General features: G+C 32.7%; 1 protein-coding gene and 1 pseudogene across 1 annotated transcript; both read left to right on the forward strand.

Annotated features, from left to right (window-relative positions):
* The first annotated feature begins 6,347 nt into the window (after positions 1–6,347).
* LOC102581362 (lipoxygenase 6, chloroplastic-like) lies at positions 6,348–6,872 on the forward strand. Its single transcript, XM_015306303.1, has one exon. The coding sequence runs from the start codon at positions 6,366–6,368 to the stop codon at positions 6,870–6,872; it is 507 nt and encodes a 168-aa protein (XP_015161789.1). The 5' UTR covers positions 6,348–6,365.
* Positions 6,873–11,463: 4,591 nt separating this feature from the next.
* Positions 11,464–12,275, forward strand: LOC102583149 (lipoxygenase 6, chloroplastic-like; annotated as a pseudogene).
* Positions 12,276–20,866: the final 8,591 nt, after the last annotated feature.

Genomic DNA, 20,866 nt, shown 5'->3' on the forward strand with positions numbered 1-20,866 from the left:
CACCAATTCTCAAACATTATTGTAGCAACTATGTTTGCTACAACAACTATGACAATTGTTGCAACAATTATGATAATTGCTAAAATACCCAAATTAAACAACTAATAAATGATAGATTCATTCTTTCTCCTATCCTTCAAAACAAATATTTGAATTACAACAAAAAAAAATTAACGAACCAAATTAACATCAAACAAAAAGTAATTCATGTATTACATTAATCCTCTCAAAATAACCTTCCACATTACAATATAGCTATCCACTATAACCTTTTACATATAAAATCAATATATAATTCAAATATAATTGTCTTGTTGTAGTTATAGTTGTTGATGAACACTGCCAATATTTTGCAGAGAGAAGAGGGTTTCTCTATAAGTACAAATACTTTCAATCTGGCCAGGAAATTCTTGAACCTCAAAATGTCTCCAACTCTTATTCTTCATATCATAAATATAAAAAATATTATCATTACTTGGTGTTATGTATATTGCAAATACAATTTCTTCAGCACCATACTTGCGAATCGTAGACGGCTGCAAGTAAAACTCAGTAGGTTCCCATCCTAAAGGAAAATGAAGTATCTCATGTTTCCATTCTTCTTCTTCAAAAACCCATAGATAAATATTGTTACCAAACATATAATTTGAATATTTCATCATTCCTAATTTTCCATTCACTTCTATTAGCATATTGTCACAATCGATAAAACTAAACCATAATGCAATCGACATTGTGATACTTGTGAAAATTTCTGATTTAACATCAAACACAACTATACAATAGTCCGGAGCAAGGCCAACCCGATAGATAATCCCACTAATGCAAATTCCAGATATGTTTCCTACAATGGAATAATCATGTTCACCATATTTAATCACTTCCCTCCATGATTTATCTATGCCTAAAGTGAAAACCCATGCTCTTGATAAATTTCCGCAACTTTTAATAGTCACAACAACTTTATACTTGTTTTCTTCAGGCTCAAAACCTATTGAACATATAAAGTACTCGCCCTCATGAGGAACATTGGGAAGAAATCTTACTTCTCTAGTAGCGGGATTGCAAATGGCAATATACTTCAGATCCCATATACAAAACAAACCATTATCCGACTCAAAATGATAATTATAATCTAAATGACAGTTAATAATTCGATCATACTATTATCTCCTGTATTCAGGTTAGTCAAAAATACAGAAACAGAAAAAAGATGAAATAGACAGAAGGAATTTTAATCCGAGTCCACAGAAACCACTGTGTTTCCTTAAGAAATTTAATCCCCTCACTGTACCCGAGGTTGCAGATTAATTTCTCCCAAGATAAAACAGATTAACCTGTTAAAGAAGTAGCGGTACCTCAAACTTCAATAACTTCAGCGAACGCAAGAACAGCAACAAGAGCACACACAGACTCAGTCGATCGACAATTTTATTTATGAGAGAAAATGTATGCCGATAGGAAAAAAATTTCAGTGTTTTTTCCAGAACATTGTGTCCTTTAGGGAAAAGTAACGATTTTTCGGAAGGAAACCGTTTGGAAAAGTAACGACTTTTCGGAAAGTAACGACTTTTCGGAAGGATTACCGTTACATGTGAATTTCAAATAAATTCAGTTGCGCCAAATTAATTCAGTTAGTTAACCAACATTCTGAATTAATTTATAAGAAAAAAGAAATGATTTAACAAGATTGATTAAATAAATTTTTGTCCAAAAAATATTATCAATTAATCACATCATTTGCCAAATCCAAATCCAAAGCCGAGGCCGAGCGAGCGACGACGACAGCGCGAGGGGGCACCTTCTTCTTAACCCTTTAAGAACTAAAGGAAGTGTTTCCTAATATAAGGACAACAATTTCCTCTCTTCTACCGATATGGTAAAAATGACTATTCATTTGCACTTTTGCAATGACTTTTCATTTTTCCTCCAAAATTGGTTCCCCCATTTTCATTGGTTCTTCCACTTTCCATTTTCTCTTTTTATTTCCCATTCACTATTTCCCATTCATACATTGCTAAACCCAACAATCCCCTCTTACTAAAATTGTCAATTTGATGATACTTGGTGGCATTTCCATCTTCTTCATCATGATGATCTTCTATAGCGTAACAAACGTCGGCTAGGCATGCAATCAACTTAGTAACACCACGATTGATCTTAGAATAATTGGATAAATGGAGATCCACAAAATTTGGTTCCAACACAATTGAATTATGAAATTTCGAAACACATCTAAAACGCATTAAAGACTTAACTGGAAGCCATGAGAAAATTTGGATGGTAATATCTTGAGGAATTGAATCTTCTTCAGAATTCATCTTTGACGGATGAAGTTGTCCTAATTTTAGGTTAAATTGTTTGTTTTATAACTTGTTAAAATGCTTTACTTAAGACTTAGTCTTAGTATATATTTTCCTAATAAATTCCACTAATAGGGCCATAATCTTCTAAAGCCCTAGTCTACCGGTCAAAACAAGGACAATGTATCTGTTCATATTATTGATGTTTCATGTATTTGAGTAGTCCATAAATCCTTAACTTATATCTTATTATTGTATGAGATATAGGTCTAATAATTGTATCAGATACAATTAACTGTTAATATCAATTCTTATACATCACGTAAAGTGATGTATGCGACCGATAGGAAAGAGTAGGTATTTTTGTAATTTTTTCAAATGGTAGGAAATATTAGAAAATATGGTAAAATAAGTTGTATATTTAGGTAATTTTTCCTTATTTATTGAGAAAATTCTAGAAAAAACAAACATAATAGACATAGTAAGGCTTTATAGATATAGTTTCGATAATTGCCCTCCATAGCTATAGTTTTGTATGTTATGGAGGTTGCAATTTGTATATTTCGCGCGGTTTGTATATTTCGCTTGCCCGTTTGTATATTTCTCTTGCAAATATACAAATAGGGTATGTATATACAAATTCTCTATTTATACATTTAGAAATTTTTCAGAACTCCATTTGTATATTTCACTTGTCAATATACAAACAGGGTAATTTATTGTGAATTTTTCATAAATCATATAAAAATAACTAGGTGTTGAGATGTGGTAGTCCACCGTGAACTGTAGTACCAGGTAAATAGTTTGCTAGAATGCAATAAAATACTTAACAATAAAGAGAAAGAGTTTTACGCGAAAACCTCCTTGCCCAAGGGGGTAAAACTACGACCTGTCACACACAATTTCAAGTTGTTTTCACTAATGTTAAGCAAAGTGTGAATACATACTCTATTGTTGGTTCACGAGTCGGGTCCTGATTCAAAAGTTGGGTCTCGCATCGGTTGTTGGTTGATTCAGAGTTATCTGTGCACTCTGGCACAAGACCACCTACAGAAAAACAAACAACGATAGTGAATACGAGGAAGAAAAGCATACCAAAGTGGTAACAGCGATAGTGAGCTACTCATGCACTCCGTCACAAGACCAGAAAGGATGTTATAAAGCAAGAAGACTTACTAAATAATGAAGCTACCCTCCATTAGACAAGATCTGCAACGACCATAAACCATGGAATTACAAGTCAAGAATTACATATAAGAACCCTCATTTTCAGGTAATGTATACAACCATATCAACAATCAAAACGAGCCTATGGATCCGATACCAATATTGTATTTGCACTCTAATCGACTTGTGAGCCATATTCTAACACTCTTTTATTGGTGAACCTGATTCAACAATATTTCTCAACGCATATAATCACTAATCTCTATTTTCTTAATGCGATTTGTTTGACTAAACATAATTTTTTTAATGAAAAATGCTCAAAAATCTCATTTTTAACATATTAAACATAATTCATGATTTTCTTTTGTTGTAGTTGTGCTTCATTTGGAGTTTTGAGTCTTTACTGTTTACGGATAGCAAATCTTTTTTACAAATATCTCCCTAAAATATCTAATACTCTAGACTATCTAGATTTTTCTTAAGTACAAATATCAAAGATATTACTTCACAAAATTCTAAAAAGTTCTACTAAATATCTAAGATATTTTTTGTAACTCCAAAAAATCAACTTTAATTTTTCACACTCCCCCTTTTAGTGATTTTTTGAAAATTACCCCACACTTGTCGTGGAAGAACTCAAACAAAGCTTTGCGCCATGTCTTGGTGAAGATATCAGCAATTTCTTCCGGACTCCTCTTGCTTCGTCAAATGATAAATATTTTCCATTACCGAATGGTCCATGTAAATTATCTCCCTGTTGTGTTCCTGAACTCCCCCTTTCTCTTAGCTTCCTGAGAAAAGTACTATTTGAATAGACATCTGTGATAGGCAAGTTTGGAACTCCAGCTTTCAAGATTCTGGAACCTGCAACTTTATAGCATAAAAGGTTATCATCAATATAAGATTCCTCATTTGAGTCGGTGATGATGGTCAATTTCCTGTGTAGCCTCATCACTATGATAGGATCCATCATTAAATTTCCTTTCTAGCTCTTCAATAACTTGTTTATCAGCTTCAACGCTTTCAAAAATTATGTCACCCACTTGAAATTTGGCCTTTAAGATTAGGTTCTTCATCTATTTGATCTTTATCTTCTTCCTCTGCTAACAGTATTTAATTTGATCTAAGCTAGTGATTGACCTCGATATAGTAGACGATTGACCAGAGACTTCAACTTTCAATACATTTTCCCTCAATGATTTCTCGTCGCCACTTTCAGATATTGCCTGTTCAGGATCTTCTTCTTTGATTTCTTCAATAGCAGCTACCATATCACCACTGGGAACATACTCAAAAATTTCTTGCTTCATGCCGACAACATCAGTTTCTTGGTTTTCCACTTGATCGGCTATATTATATTCTAGATCTTCGATCCAGCCTCTTTCAAGATTGATGGAAATCATGACATCTATTGCTCGACCCTCAGCTACTAAACACTTTCCCCACTCTTCTTCTTCAGCAACTTTTTGAGCCATATTGCTCTCCTTGGCTCGGCAATATCTTTTTATGTGCCCAGCTACTTCACCACAACGATAACATCTGAGAGGCTTCTTACCATAATAGTTAGAAGGCTCTTCCTTCTCTCCAGGTGAGCGTGAACCACCTGAGGATCAAGAACCATATTCCAACACTCTTTTACTGGTAAACCTGATTCAGTAATATTTCTCAACGCGTATAATCACTAATCTCTATTTTCTTAATGCGATTTGTTTGACTAAATATAAAATTTTAATGGAAATGGCTCAAAAATCTCCTTTTTGACATATTTAAAATAATTCATGATTTGTTTTTGTTGTGGTTGTGCTTCATTTTGAGTTTTGAATCTTTATTGTTTACACATACCAAATCAGGGAAAATTGTAGAGTGTTATGTGGAATGAACTAGCGCGACTTGTATTTGGTGGTGAAGAGAAACCTTATCCTAGGCGTTGTCGAACTGGGAGATCGTTAACTAAAACAAGTGGAGATTCTAATGTGATCAGTTAATGGGCCTAGTTACTTAAGTGTTTTCTAAATGGATGTTTATGGTAACTTTTTCTAGTTTGTGAATACGAGTAGATCCTTGCGTAGAGAGTATTGCAGATTCATCTCATCCAGTTTATGTTCCTAGAGGATGAAGCCTTTGAAGAAATTAAGCAGGATACACTTTCTACTAAAAGGTGGAACGGTGTCATGCACAACCTGATACCATCTATTGTTTCTAAATTCTCGAGTACAAATATTTCCTTCAACACCTTTTCTAACATAGACAAGCTATAATATGTTGATGGTATTGCCTTGAAAGATGAAAAGTACCAAAAGGAGAATTTGATCAAACAAATGCTTTCTGCTGCTGAAAGATTGTTCAAGTTTGAGATTCCTTCTATCAGGCGTAAGCGTTTTCTTACTTCTTTTTCACTAATGATGTCTAGTTCAAAGACAAACATATTGAAAAGTTATGGCATTATGGCATATGTCTGTAGGAGATAGATTTGCATGGCTACGAGACCATGAATTTGCACGCCAGACTGTGGCGGGGGTTAACCCTGTTAGCATTGAACTACTTAAGGAAAACATAAATTTAAAAGAAATGTTGTAGTCTGCTATCGCCTCGGTGATTTGCTTAAATCATGCCTCATTTTATCTCCAATTCTCAGTAAATTGGATCCAAAAGTTTATCTTAAACCACAAGTTTTAAAAGTCTTTCTTTTTTTCTTAAACTCCCGTCCGTGGCAAGTCAAACAACATCACACAAATTGGGACAGAGGGAGTACATTTTATACACCCTCTAATATGAAAAATGGACCTATGCTAAAAATATTGTCATTTTGCAGTACAAAAGTATTATCATAAATATGCTCTTATATTTGTTATTATGAGCTCCTCAAACATTGTGAAATCCCATAACAACAGGGGCATGGCTGTGGAAGATCCAACAGCACCATGTGGAGTGAAATTTGTAATTGAGGAGTATCCTTATGCAGCTGATGGCCTTCTCATATGGTCTGCAATAAAAGAACTTGTTGAGCATTATTATTCTGAGCCTAAATCTGTCATGTTAGATGTTGAGCTCCAAGGTTGGTGGAATGAGATCAAGAACAAGGGACACCCCGATAAGAAAGATGAACCTTGGTGGCCAAACCTTATCGAACATACTTGCCTCAATGAGTTGGGTTGTTTCTGGTCACCATGCAGCTATAAACTTTGGACAATATCCATGGCAGGCTACGTGCTGCATCGCCCCACCTTAATGCGGAAACTCATTCCTCAAGTAGAAGAGCTTGAGTATAAACAGTTACTTGTTGACCCTAAGCAAATGTTTTTATCTTCTTTGCCTACTCAATTTCAGACAACCAAGTTGTTAGCCGTTCAAGATGCTGTATCGACACATTCTCTAGACGAGGAATACTTGCCTCAGCTGTAACAAAGCCGAGGTCGAGCGAGCGACGACGACGGCGCGAGGGGGCACCTTCTTCTTAACCCTTTAAGAACTAAAGGAAGTGTTTCCTAATATAAGGACAACAATTTCCTCTCTTCTACCGATATGGTAAAAATGACTATTCATTTGCACTTTTGCAATGACTTTTCATTTTCCCTCCAAAATTGGTTCCCCCATTTTCATTGGTTCTTCCACTTTCCATTTTCTCTTTTTATTTCCCATTCACTATTTCCCATTCATACCTTGCTAAACCCAACACATACAACTTACTAAAATTGTCAATTTGATGATACTTGGTGGCATTTCCATCTTCTTCATCATGATGATCTTCTATAGCGTAACAAACGTCGGCTAGGCATGCAATCAACTTAGTAACACCACGATTGATCTTAGAATAATTGGATAAATGGAGATCCACAAAATTTGGTTCCAACACAATTGAATTATGAAATTTCGAAACACATCTAAAACGCATTAAAGACTTAACTGGAAGCCATGAGAAAATTTGGATGGTAATATCTTGAGGAATTGAATCTTCTTCAGAATTCATCTTTGACGGATGAAGTTGTCCTAATTTTAGGTTAAATTGTTTGTTTTATAACTTGTTAAAATGCTTTACTTAAGACTTAGTCTTAGTATATATTTTCCTAATAAATTCCACTAATAGGGCCATAATCTTCTAAAGCCCTAGTCTACCGGTCAAAACAAGGACAATGTATCTGTTCATATTATTGATGTTTCATGTATTTGAGTAGTCCATAAATCCTTAACTTATATCTTATTATTGTATGAGATATAGGTCTAATAATTGTATCAGATACAATTAACTGTTAATATCAATTCTTATACATCACGTAAAGTGATGTATGCGACCGATAGGAAAGAGTAGGTATTTTTGTAATTTTTTCAAATGGTAGGAAATATTAGAAAATATGGTAAAATAAGTTGTATATTTAGGTAATTTTTCCTTATTTATTGAGAAAATTCTAGAAAAAACAAACATAATAGACATAGTAAGGCTTTATAGATATAGTTTCGATAATTGCCCTCCATAGCTATAGTTTTGTATGTTATGGAGGTTGCAATTTGTATATTTCGCGCGGTTTGTATATTTCGCTTGCCCGTTTGTATATTTCTCTTGCAAATATACAAATAGGGTATGTATATACAAATTCTCTATTTATACATTTAGAAATTTTTCAGAACTCCATTTGTATATTTCACTTGTCAATATACAAACAGGGTAATTTATTGTGAATTTTTCATAAATCATATAAAAATAACTAGGTGTTGAGATGTGGTAGTCCACCGTGAACTGTAGTACCAGGTAAATAGTTTGCTAGAATGCAATAAAATACTTAACAATAAAGAGAAAGAGTTTTACGCGAAAACCTCCTTGCCCAAGGGGGTAAAACTACGACCTGTCACACACAATTTCAAGTTGTTTTCACTAATGTTAAGCAAAGTGTGAATACATACTCTATTGTTGGTTCACGAGTCGGGTCCTGATTCAAAAGTTGGGTCTCGCATCGGTTGTTGGTTGATTCAGAGTTATCTGTGCACTCTGGCACAAGACCACCTACAGAAAAACAAACAACGATAGTGAATACGAGGAAGAAAAGCATACCAAAGTGGTAACAGCGATAGTGAGCTACTCATGCACTCCGTCACAAGACCAGAAAGGATGTTATAAAGCAAGAAGACTTACTAAATAATGAAGCTACCCTCCATTAGACAAGATCTGCAACGACCATAAACCATGGAATTACAAGTCAAGAATTACATATAAGAACCCTCATTTTCAGGTAATGTATACAACCATATCAACAATCAAAACGAGCCTATGGATCCGATACCAATATTGTATTTGCACTCTAATCGACTTGTGAGCCATATTCTAACACTCTTTTATTGGTGAACCTGATTCAACAATATTTCTCAACGCATATAATCACTAATCTCTATTTTCTTAATGCGATTTGTTTGACTAAACATAATTTTTTTAATGAAAAATGCTCAAAAATCTCATTTTTAACATATTAAACATAATTCATGATTTTCTTTTGTTGTAGTTGTGCTTCATTTGGAGTTTTGAGTCTTTACTGTTTACGGATAGCAAATCTTTTTTACAAATATCTCCCTAAAATATCTAATACTCTAGACTATCTAGATTTTTCTTAAGTACAAATATCAAAGATATTACTTCACAAAATTCTAAAAAGTTCTACTAAATATCTAAGATATTTTTTGTAACTCCAAAAAATCAACTTTAATTTTTCACACTCCCCCTTTTAGTGATTTTTTGAAAATTACCCCACACTTGTCGTGGAAGAACTCAAACAAAGCTTTGCGCCATGTCTTGGTGAAGATATCAGCAATTTCTTCCGGACTCCTCTTGCTTCGTCAAATGATAAATATTTTCCATTACCGAATGGTCCATGTAAATTATCTCCCTGTTGTGTTCCTGAACTCCCCCTTTCTCTTAGCTTCCTGAGAAAAGTACTATTTGAATAGACATCTGTGATAGGCAAGTTTGGAACTCCAGCTTTCAAGATTCTGGAACCTGCAACTTTATAGCATAAAAGGTTATCATCAATATAAGATTCCTCATTTGAGTCGGTGATGATGGTCAATTTCCTGTGTAGCCTCATCACTATGATAGGATCCATCATTAAATTTCCTTTCTAGCTCTTCAATAACTTGTTTATCAGCTTCAACGCTTTCAAAAATTATGTCACCCACTTGAAATTTGGCCTTTAAGATTAGGTTCTTCATCTATTTGATCTTTATCTTCTTCCTCTGCTAACAGTATTTAATTTGATCTAAGCTAGTGATTGACCTCGATATAGTAGACGATTGACCAGAGACTTCAACTTTCAATACATTTTCCCTCAATGATTTCTCGTCGCCACTTTCAGATATTGCCTGTTCAGGATCTTCTTCTTTGATTTCTTCAATAGCAGCTACCATATCACCACTGGGAACATACTCAAAAATTTCTTGCTTCATGCCGACAACATCAGTTTCTTGGTTTTCCACTTGATCGGCTATATTATATTCTAGATCTTCGATCCAGCCTCTTTCAAGATTGATGGAAATCATGACATCTATTGCTCGACCCTCAGCTACTAAACACTTTCCCCACTCTTCTTCTTCAGCAACTTTTTGAGCCATATTGCTCTCCTTGGCTCGGCAATATCTTTTTATGTGCCCAGCTACTTCACCACAACGATAACATCTGAGAGGCTTCTTACCATAATAGTTAGAAGGCTCTTCCTTCTCTCCAGGTGAGCGTGAACCACCTGAGGATCAAGAACCATATTCCAACACTCTTTTACTGGTAAACCTGATTCAGTAATATTTCTCAACGCGTATAATCACTAATCTCTATTTTCTTAATGCGATTTGTTTGACTAAATATAAAATTTTAATGGAAATGGCTCAAAAATCTCCTTTTTGACATATTTAAAATAATTCATGATTTGTTTTTGTTGTGGTTGTGCTTCATTTTGAGTTTTGAATCTTTATTGTTTACACATACCAAATCAGGGAAAATTGTAGAGTGTTATGTGGAATGAACTAGCGCGACTTGTATTTGGTGGTGAAGAGAAACCTTATCCTAGGCGTTGTCGAACTGGGAGATCGTTAACTAAAACAAGTGGAGATTCTAATGTGATCAGTTAATGGGCCTAGTTACTTAAGTGTTTTCTAAATGGATGTTTATGGTAACTTTTTCTAGTTTGTGAATACGAGTAGATCCTTGCGTAGAGAGTATTGCAGATTCATCTCATCCAGTTTATGTTCCTAGAGGATGAAGCCTTTGAAGAAATTAAGCAGGATACACTTTCTACTAAAAGGTGGAACGGTGTCATGCACAACCTGATACCATCTATTGTTTCTAAATTCTCGAGTACAAATATTTCCTTCAACACCTTTTCTAACATAGACAAGCTATAATATGTTGATGGTATTGCCTTGAAAGATGAAAAGTACCAAAAGGAGAATTTGATCAAACAAATGCTTTCTGCTGCTGAAAGATTGTTCAAGTTTGAGATTCCTTCTATCAGGCGTAAGCGTTTTCTTACTTCTTTTTCACTAATGATGTCTAGTTCAAAGACAAACATATTGAAAAGTTATGGCATTATGGCATATGTCTGTAGGAGATAGATTTGCATGGCTACGAGACCATGAATTTGCACGCCAGACTGTGGCGGGGGTTAACCCTGTTAGCATTGAACTACTTAAGGAAAACATAAATTTAAAAGAAATGTTGTAGTCTGCTATCGCCTCGGTGATTTGCTTAAATCATGCCTCATTTTATCTCCAATTCTCAGTAAATTGGATCCAAAAGTTTATCTTAAACCACAAGTTTTAAAAGTCTTTCTTTTTTTCTTAAACTCCCGTCCGTGGCAAGTCAAACAACATCACACAAATTGGGACAGAGGGAGTACATTTTATACACCCTCTAATATGAAAAATGGACCTATGCTAAAAATATTGTCATTTTGCAGTACAAAAGTATTATCATAAATATGCTCTTATATTTGTTATTATGAGCTCCTCAAACATTGTGAAATCCCATAACAACAGGGGCATGGCTGTGGAAGATCCAACAGCACCATGTGGAGTGAAATTTGTAATTGAGGAGTATCCTTATGCAGCTGATGGCCTTCTCATATGGTCTGCAATAAAAGAACTTGTTGAGCATTATTATTCTGAGCCTAAATCTGTCATGTTAGATGTTGAGCTCCAAGGTTGGTGGAATGAGATCAAGAACAAGGGACACCCCGATAAGAAAGATGAACCTTGGTGGCCAAACCTTATCGAACATACTTGCCTCAATGAGTTGGGTTGTTTCTGGTCACCATGCAGCTATAAACTTTGGACAATATCCATGGCAGGCTACGTGCTGCATCGCCCCACCTTAATGCGGAAACTCATTCCTCAAGTAGAAGAGCTTGAGTATAAACAGTTACTTGTTGACCCTAAGCAAATGTTTTTATCTTCTTTGCCTACTCAATTTCAGACAACCAAGTTGTTAGCCGTTCAAGATGCTGTATCGACACATTCTCTAGACGAGGAATACTTGCCTCAGCTGTAACAAATTCATAGCTTCTTAAACAATGATCAACAGTAATAAAAATATATGAACAATTTTCTGCAAGACTAGTGGAGATTGAGCAGACTATAAAAGAAAGAAATGAGGATGCAAGTCTTAGAAACAGATGTGGTGCTGGTATTGCACCCTATGAACTGCTTATACCCTCATCATCAGGTCCTGGTGTAACTGGTAGGGGTGTGCCTAACAGCATCAGTAACTAACCATGTTTATTTGCAAATGAGCCCGAGATGTTCGCCCCTGGCTCCGGGATTAACTTTGGATGAAGATTCAAACAAGAGCCAAGACAAAATAAAGAATATGCTTGGTGCTCAAGAAAATAGTATTATTGTTGTTGTATTATTGCTTGGAACTAGAATCTCCTTATAAATGGAAAAGATAGACTTCTTGTTGTCTAAATTAGAATTTTTTTTCTACTACAAGTATCAGTTGATCACCAAGTTCATTTGCTTCTTTATGGTTTGTTTTTGCTTTACTAATTAAGAGACATACAATCTTTAGTGATTTGGAGGGATTCTTTGGTGGCCATATAGACCTGACTTAGGTGTAAAACAAAAAAAGAATAGATATTGAGTATTTCCAATGCAATTTTAGTCTCTATCTTTTACCTTTATAGACATTTGTAATAAAAATATATTTTTACAAAAAATATACAGTTAAATAAAAATAATTACACCCACATAGTTTAGTGTATGGAAATTCAATCCTTGAAAACGTGTACGCATCTGAACTATTAGCTTCACTAACGCACACCGGCAAAAAACAGTGTTTGTTCACATCATTCGGTGCTTGTTCACATCAGCTTCCATGATAACTCAGTTATTGCTTGTTCTGAATGAAAGTGACTGCATACGTACCTTTCTTTAGTGCAGAACGGATTTATGATTGCGAATTGCACAGGGTGACATCTTAAGATGGCATCAAGGGTGATTAGGTGTGACTTGCTCAATAATGGAAAGATAACACGTCCCTCAAAGCCCCATTACCACAAAATAAGTTGATTTCTACATTTTTTTCAATTCCTAGAAGGTTTTCGCTACTCAGTTATACTATAGTCTCTAAAGGTGGGTATTCCCTTTCCAACATCTAAAGATGGCATCAAAGGCGATTAGGTGTGACTTGCTTGATAAGGGAAAGATAAGACGTCCCTCAAAGCCCCATTACCACAAAATAAGTCAATTCCTACGGGTTTTTTTAGTTTCTAGAAGCTTTTGGCCAGGGGCGTATCTAGAGGGGGTGTCGTGGGTTCACGTGAACCCATGCTCCCCTCTCTAGATCATATATAGTAGTGTTATATTTTTTATAAAATATTTAAATATAGATGTGTGAATTCACGTTCAAAGTATCATATAATAATACGATGATGATTGGGTGCACCCCTCTAAGTGAGGATAGAAATTTAAATCTTATATCTATCTTGTCTTTTACTAACGCCTCTCTAAGTGGTTATTGGTTACACTTTTGGCGTTTCAACTAATTATTCTTTTTTTTTCCTTTAATCTTTCAAAATTTTCAAAGTGTGTTACATTGAAAATTCCTAAAATAATTAGCACTGTAAAAATTTTATATAATTAAATCAAATGTGTATATTAAAATTTAAAACTAGTAGTATTATATGTTTTGGACCTATAAATTTTGAAATTTAATGGTTCATATTAAAAACCTAAAAGTCAAACCGATCAAATTTATATTTAAGATACATTTTTTTGTAATTGTGCACCCATCTTGCGGAAATCCTGGATACGCCTCTGCTTTTGGCTACTCAGTTATACTATAGTATATAAAAGCATTACTTGACTGAAAGAGTGTTTATTATGGGTGATTCCCTTTTCAAACATCTGACTTATATACAACATAGTCGACTTAAGAAGCACAAGAAAAAAAATTAGTTCACTTGATTGAAAGGAGAGGGATAAGAGTAATTTTTTTTCAATAGGTTAGCTACCTATTGCATGAGTCCTAACCTGAAAGGACACTAACAAATTGCTACTAAATGTGAACAAAGTCATGGAGATGGAATCAACTCAATAGAATTAAGTTTTATATGATTGTTGAAGTGACTGAACAAAATATTCTATTAATTCAATATTAAATCACAGATCTCCATAGTCAACTAATGGTAGGGGCTGCATTTTTTGGAACGAAAGATAGTGTCAAAAGGATGTTAATCAAGAACCGACGTCTCATATCGATCTCGTCTGCAATTGATAATATAATGTTGCATCCGAATAAAGTGACCTGTACTGGTAAAAAATTGCAATGTGACTATACCATCTGCTGATAAAGAGAAGACTATATATCAAGTTTTTCCTGGTAACCAAGTTTGGTCCTCCGAATAGCAACCCAACCGGTATACACCCCATAGAGAAAATTAGGTTGTGATCAGGTAAGTAACTATTAAACAATCATTAGTCAATGTCATTATATAACACCCCAAAAATCTCTAAGCTAAGATCCGAACCATTCTTCATAAGTGTATAGGGTTGTACCGGATGATTCTTAATTGTGCATAGGTGTTAAAGTCAATTATTTAGTGTGGGAGAATATTTGAAGATTAATTAAGGTAATAATAATCCTCTAACACAAAATTGAGATGTTAAGATTTTACTTTAGTCAACTTCAAACAACCATATCTCTTAGAATGTGAAGAATTAGGTGATCTCTATGAATGTTCAAATTTCAAATTTAATAAGTTGAAGACTTGACTTTAAAAGAAAAAATTAGCACGAACCCACCCAACTCCTAGTAGGTCGTGGACTGGGCCAAACAACCTTTCTTCTACTCCAAACCCGGCTCCGGACCGATCATAAACAGTACCTAATTACAAAAAGATGGCAATGGTTTGGATTGGCCTGGACCAGCCCACATGACAAACTTACCTAGCACGAATTCATATTCACGTCAAATATGAAAAATATCAATTTTAGAAGAGGTAAACATCTGTTTTAATTTATGTGACAAACTTACCTCACTAATTCATATTCACGTCAAATCTGAAAATTTAAATTCCATGCCAAAAAAAATTAAATAAGTACATTTTCTCATGAAATTTTTTATTATCAAATCTGAAAATTGTCAATTTTAGAAGAGGTAAACATCTTTCCATGTATAGGTAGTCCTTGTGTGGTCACAAAAGTTATAATTCTCTTAATAGAGACAATTAAGCAGGGAGAATGAAATATCAAGTACTTATCTATTTTAATTTATGTGACAAATAAGCATGGAATTTAAATTTTTTTTTAAATTACAATTTTAGAAAATTGTGAATTTAAAATATATTATTATATTTATATAATTATAAAAACTTTATATTATTAACAATAAGAATAAGATGTTACTATATTCTTTAAAAAAATGAATAATTTAAAAATTAAATATTACCACATAAATTCAAACCGAAAGAATAATATAAATTGTCAAATCAATATACAGCTTCTATAATTTGCCTAAATTATTTGCATTATTTGTAAGCAGTAGTAAGAATATAAAACAAAGACCTCAACATTGTCAACTTCTATAATTTGCCTTGCAAGTTGCATGCGACTATTATTTTCCTTAAAAGTATAATGGCTGGTTGTTGCCATTTTTTTAATTTATTGTTTTCATTTTTTTGTGTATTTTTAGTATGTTGATTCTGACTTTGGGATAATTGGCCTGATCTGTTATGGGGATATGGTCAGTCTACTGAAAGAAAAATAATTCATTCAACTACCCCCTCCTTTCTTTTTACTTTCTTCATTTTGTATTGACTTAAAACATCTTTTAAAAAGTACTCTAATGGTTTCATATTAACTAAATTTATGAGATAATACACATTTATTAATAAAATATTTAAGAATATAATTTTATTCATATTTTTTTACTATTGTTCTTTGTGAAATTATAAATATAATTTTGTAAGTACTGAAATTTATCTCCTAGAAAATACCAAACTTCATTAAAGGAAAGGGCAAATATGAAAAAAAAATCCAAACATCCACCTTGAACTTTGAACAATTCAATTATTTTGAATAACAAAAAAAAGTACAAAAATTTAATTAATATAGAATAGAGGGAGTAATAAATTAAATAATAATTTTATTATATTATTTTTTAAATATAATAAATTTAATATTTTGAGAAATAATTATAGTCAATAATAAAGATATAAATAGGTATGAAAGGACAAATTAGCTCTTCATTTCTTAAATTGAACATCTTTTAATATAGTGTACAAATAAAAATAAACCAATGGAGTATCATATTGCATCTAATAATATAAAATTAGGAAAAATTCTTTACCCTTTACTAATTTATAAGGATTTTTCTTATCTTCACAGATGAAACAAAAATATATAAAACAAAAAAACAGCAATTATTGGTATTTTAATCTTTGGGAAACAAAAGATCATGGACAATAGCACTGAATTTTCATCAATCATATCAGGGAAATAATATGAAAACATTCATTACCAATCAGACAATCCATTAATATTATTATTTCTTGAATAACAATTCATATATTATTGTTTCTGGATTACAAACTCTTTAATATTACTTATATTTGTATGATGTATCTGTATATTTAAATATTAAAATATTGGCGACCTAAAATATTAAAATGCATGATAATTAGTGGATATAAAGTGAAGAAAGTGATGATATTATTCTTTATAACATATGTAATCATTATGACATGTTCTCCGTATTATCTCCTATTAACTACCTCACTATTATCTTAAATTATTACCCACTTTCTTGATTTTTAGTTGTGGAAGAAATTTTACACGTCCTATATAAATGACGTTTTTTTTCTTGTGTTGTGTATATGAAAAAATGGATAAAAAGTGGATGAAAAAGTATTATATTGTGTTTATATTTCGAGGTCAGTTTAGTAAAAGAAAGAGTTGAGATAAAAAAAAAATATTTTAAGGGTATGTTTGGTATAAAGGAAAATATTTTTTGAATTGGTGCAAAAAAAATTGAATTTCTTTTTATTGAAAAACAAGTTCCATAAAAATGAGAAAATTATTTTTTTAATAAAAATAGGAAAACAAGTTCTATAAGTGACCTTCTATGTTTGTTGTATCCTCACATTCACCAACCCAACGCCCCGAATCCTTGTCCCTTTACCATTCTACCCCTGAGGCCTTACATCCACTCCCTATAACCCTATGATTTTTGCAATATTACATATAAACACTCTTGATGAAGAAAAAAAATCCTACTTACCAAACACTAAAAAATAAACAAAATAAATCAATTTATTTTTCAAGAAAAATATTCTTTTTCATACCAAATACATCCTAAGTCTCCAACTTATTCGTTATATAAATGAGAGTATAGTATAGGACCTTAGTTTAGTTAAGGCGATCATAGTCTAGGGGTACTTGTGTCTTATCCCTATTTTATGTTGAAGGAAATGTGTTCTTTTGGTGAAACTTTTGACTATTCAACTAATTCAAAATTGTATTCTGGAGGAGATATATCAATATATTGATGAGTTATATCTCAATTTAAATCTCCTTTTGACAAAAAAAAAAAGCAAAACATTGAATATTTGTTTATCCATTTTATATTTTAATGGTCATTTGTACTCCCCTATCCAATAATAGTTGGTCACTATTGATTTTGCACATTTCTTAAGAAACTACAAAATAAAAGGGTATTTTTCTATATCACCTTTTGAATATAATAAATACAATGTCTAAAAAAATGTAATAGGGAAATGATTATTCCCTCTGTTCCTTTTTATATGTCACGTTTTTAGATTTCACTTGCAGTAAAAAGTTAAGTAAGTTCACAATTGTACCATTATTTAATATTTTTTTGAAGTCAACTTTTTAATAAATGATAAATATGGTAGATTTCAATTTAAGAGGTACTTTTTCTTTATTTATCACAAGAAAAAAATACAGACTTAATAAAATTTTGAGAGTTATTTTTTTAGCATAGTATTAAATGTTTGTAATTATTCGTCCTTGTATGCTTCTTCTCTTTCTTCTGGAAATTTATTCAAGTCGAAATTGTGCAGAACTCCTTTATTTGGATCTTGATTTTTCTCAAATTGGCCTTCACATATTTTGGTTAAGTCTTCTATTTTTACATCCTTTACACCTTTTGAAGTGTATCATCTTCCTTGATAAAATTTGTTGAAACTTCAACTTTCAAGATTGTTTTTTTAATTCTTTCTCCATCTTTTATTTTTAATTTGTTTATTGACATTTTTTCAAAATCAGATTTTATAGAGTAGTACAATGGTGAGAATAATTAATCAATGTATGAAGTAATTAGAATGAACATTAATTACGTATTAGTTATCCTAGATTGGTCAAATATCTATATTCAAGACTAATTAACTATCAAAGATATAATAGGAAGAATATTGTAATTTATGCATTGATTTTATGAAATGTCAAGTATTATGGATCAACTATTTTGTAGTAAGGATGAATATAAAAAGGGAACGGATGGAGTATAATTTATGATAAGAGAAAATTATCCATTAATTTTATAAAGTGAACAAATATTATTAGACATCTCAAAATAATATAGTGGACAATTATTATTAGACGGAAAAAAAAAGTAATATATTCATCAACACTTACTATCATCATAATGTATGTTTAGGTCAACTTCTCCAGATTGACTAGTAATATAGATATCACCCAGGCTGTAAGAGTGTTGAATGGTTGTTAAGTATTATTTATAATGTATCACATTATTGTTATCTCTTGTATTCAGGTTAGGAAAAACAGAAATAGAAAAAGATGAAACAGATAGAAAATAAATAATCCGAGTTCACAAAATCTACTGTGTTTCCTTAAGAAATTTAATCCCCTCAAGTACCCGAGGTTGCGGATTAATTCCTCCTAAGATAAAATGGATTAACTATTAGAGAAGTAGCGGTACCTCAAACTTCACTAATTTCAGCGAACTCAAGAACAGCAACGAGAGCACACACAGACTCAGTCGATCGACAATTTAATTTGTAAGAAAATGTATGCAGAAGAGAGAAAAAATTTCAGTTTTGAAAAATGAGAAAAGACTCTTTATTTATAGCCAATTGCAGCAAGGAACGCGTCTTTTCGGACAATGGTGTCACGCATCTGTTCAGACATGTCTTTTCAGAACGTTGTGTCTTTTGGGAAAAATAATGTTTGTTCGGAAGGAACAGGTCCCTTCAGAAAGACTCTATCTTTACGCGTGAATTTTCAAATAATTCTGTAACGCGAAATTAATTATGTTCCTTAATTAACATTCTGAATTAATTTATAAGAGAAAAAAGAAATTAATTAATGATATTGATTAAATAATTTTGTCCAAAAATATTATCAATCAATCCGAAGTCGAGGTCGAGCGACGACAGCACGAGGGGCACTTTCTTCTTAACCCTTTAAGAGTTAAAGGAAGTGTTTCCTAATATAAAGACAATATTTTTCCTTTCTTCTACCAATATGGGAGAAATGACTTTTCATTTTCCCTCCAAATTGATTCTCATATAATATTTGAATAGAATGTATCGTTTTCCGTGTTACATAATATCACACATCAGAAATTTGAATGATAAACCTATAAGAAAAGTAGGATACAAACTAGAGCTATTATGAAAAGGTAAGATAAAGGATAAAATAAAATTAGCAAGAATTAATGGGAAATGGAGGGAACATGAAAAGAGAGGAACTTGAAAAGTCCTCTTATGCTTTAGTAAAAAGGCATTTCTCCCTCATCGGTGGTGGAAAGAAAAATAGAAGAGTTTAAATAGAGAAACACATCTATTAATTGTTAAAAGGGTTAGAAAAAGGGACCCCCCTCGCGCCGTCATCGTCGCTCGCTCGGCTTTGGGTTTGGGTTTGGCTTTGGAAAATGATCGATCGAGAGATTATTTTTGAACAAAATTTTGTTTTAATTATTTATTTAATTAATTAAAGAAAATTAAATGGCCAAAACGTTTCAATTAATTAGTTAATTAACCGTTCTGACCCGACTCAGATCCGCGTGACCCGTTTTATTTAAATTACTTTTCCATTTCATTTGAATTTCCCGCATTTGGCGATGACTGTTCTGAAAGGTTGCAAACTTTCTAAAATGGTCGTGTGGTTTTTGAAAGGTTGCAGCCTTTCGGAACCAGTTCCTCTTGGCTATAAATACCAGTTATTCTTCAAACTTTTTACTTGCGAAAATTTCTGATTTCTTCTTCTTCTTCTTCTTCTTCTTCTTCTTCTTCTTCTTCTTCTTCTTCTTCTTCTTCTTCTTCTTCTTCTTCTTCTTCTTCTTCTTCTTCTTCTTCTTCTTCTTCTTCTTCTTCTTCTTCTTCTTCTTCTTCTTCTTCTTCTTCTTCTTCTTCTTCTTCTTCTTCTTCTTCTTCTTCTTCTTCAAATCAAACCTCGGATACTAGAGGGGAATAATTTCCTTAAGGAGACACTGTGCATTCAGTGGGCTTGATCTTTTTTCGTTCTGTCTTTTCCAGATTCGTGTATGTTTTACAGATTTTAGTTTTTTGTGAATTAATTTATGTTCTTCTGTTTATTCACTGGTTCATTAAACTTTGGTAACTTCGTGTTTCTGCAAAGTTTGTTTTAACCAGTAGTACTATTTTAGACACAGATTGGACAACAATTTTAAGGAAATTATTTTTTTTATTTTTAATCTGTGTTTCTGGTGGAGACAAAAACCTTTGTGGTTTAATACTCTTATTAAGTTTGCAATTTAAGTTATTGCTTACTAAGTCTGTTTCAATTTTTGTTTATCAGAAATGGCATCAACAATGTTACAGTGGTTGTTGCTACACCAATCCGAACTGTGGCGACATTTTGTGTGCTTTAGAGGATGACTTATATAATGTCTATAGTGCAATGACAACTTCGAAAGAATTGTGGGA

This window comes from Solanum tuberosum, unplaced genomic scaffold (genome assembly GCF_000226075.1).
Source record: "Solanum tuberosum cultivar DM 1-3 516 R44 unplaced genomic scaffold, SolTub_3.0 scf00027, whole genome shotgun sequence".
Classification (NCBI taxonomy): domain Eukaryota; kingdom Viridiplantae; phylum Streptophyta; class Magnoliopsida; order Solanales; family Solanaceae; genus Solanum; species Solanum tuberosum.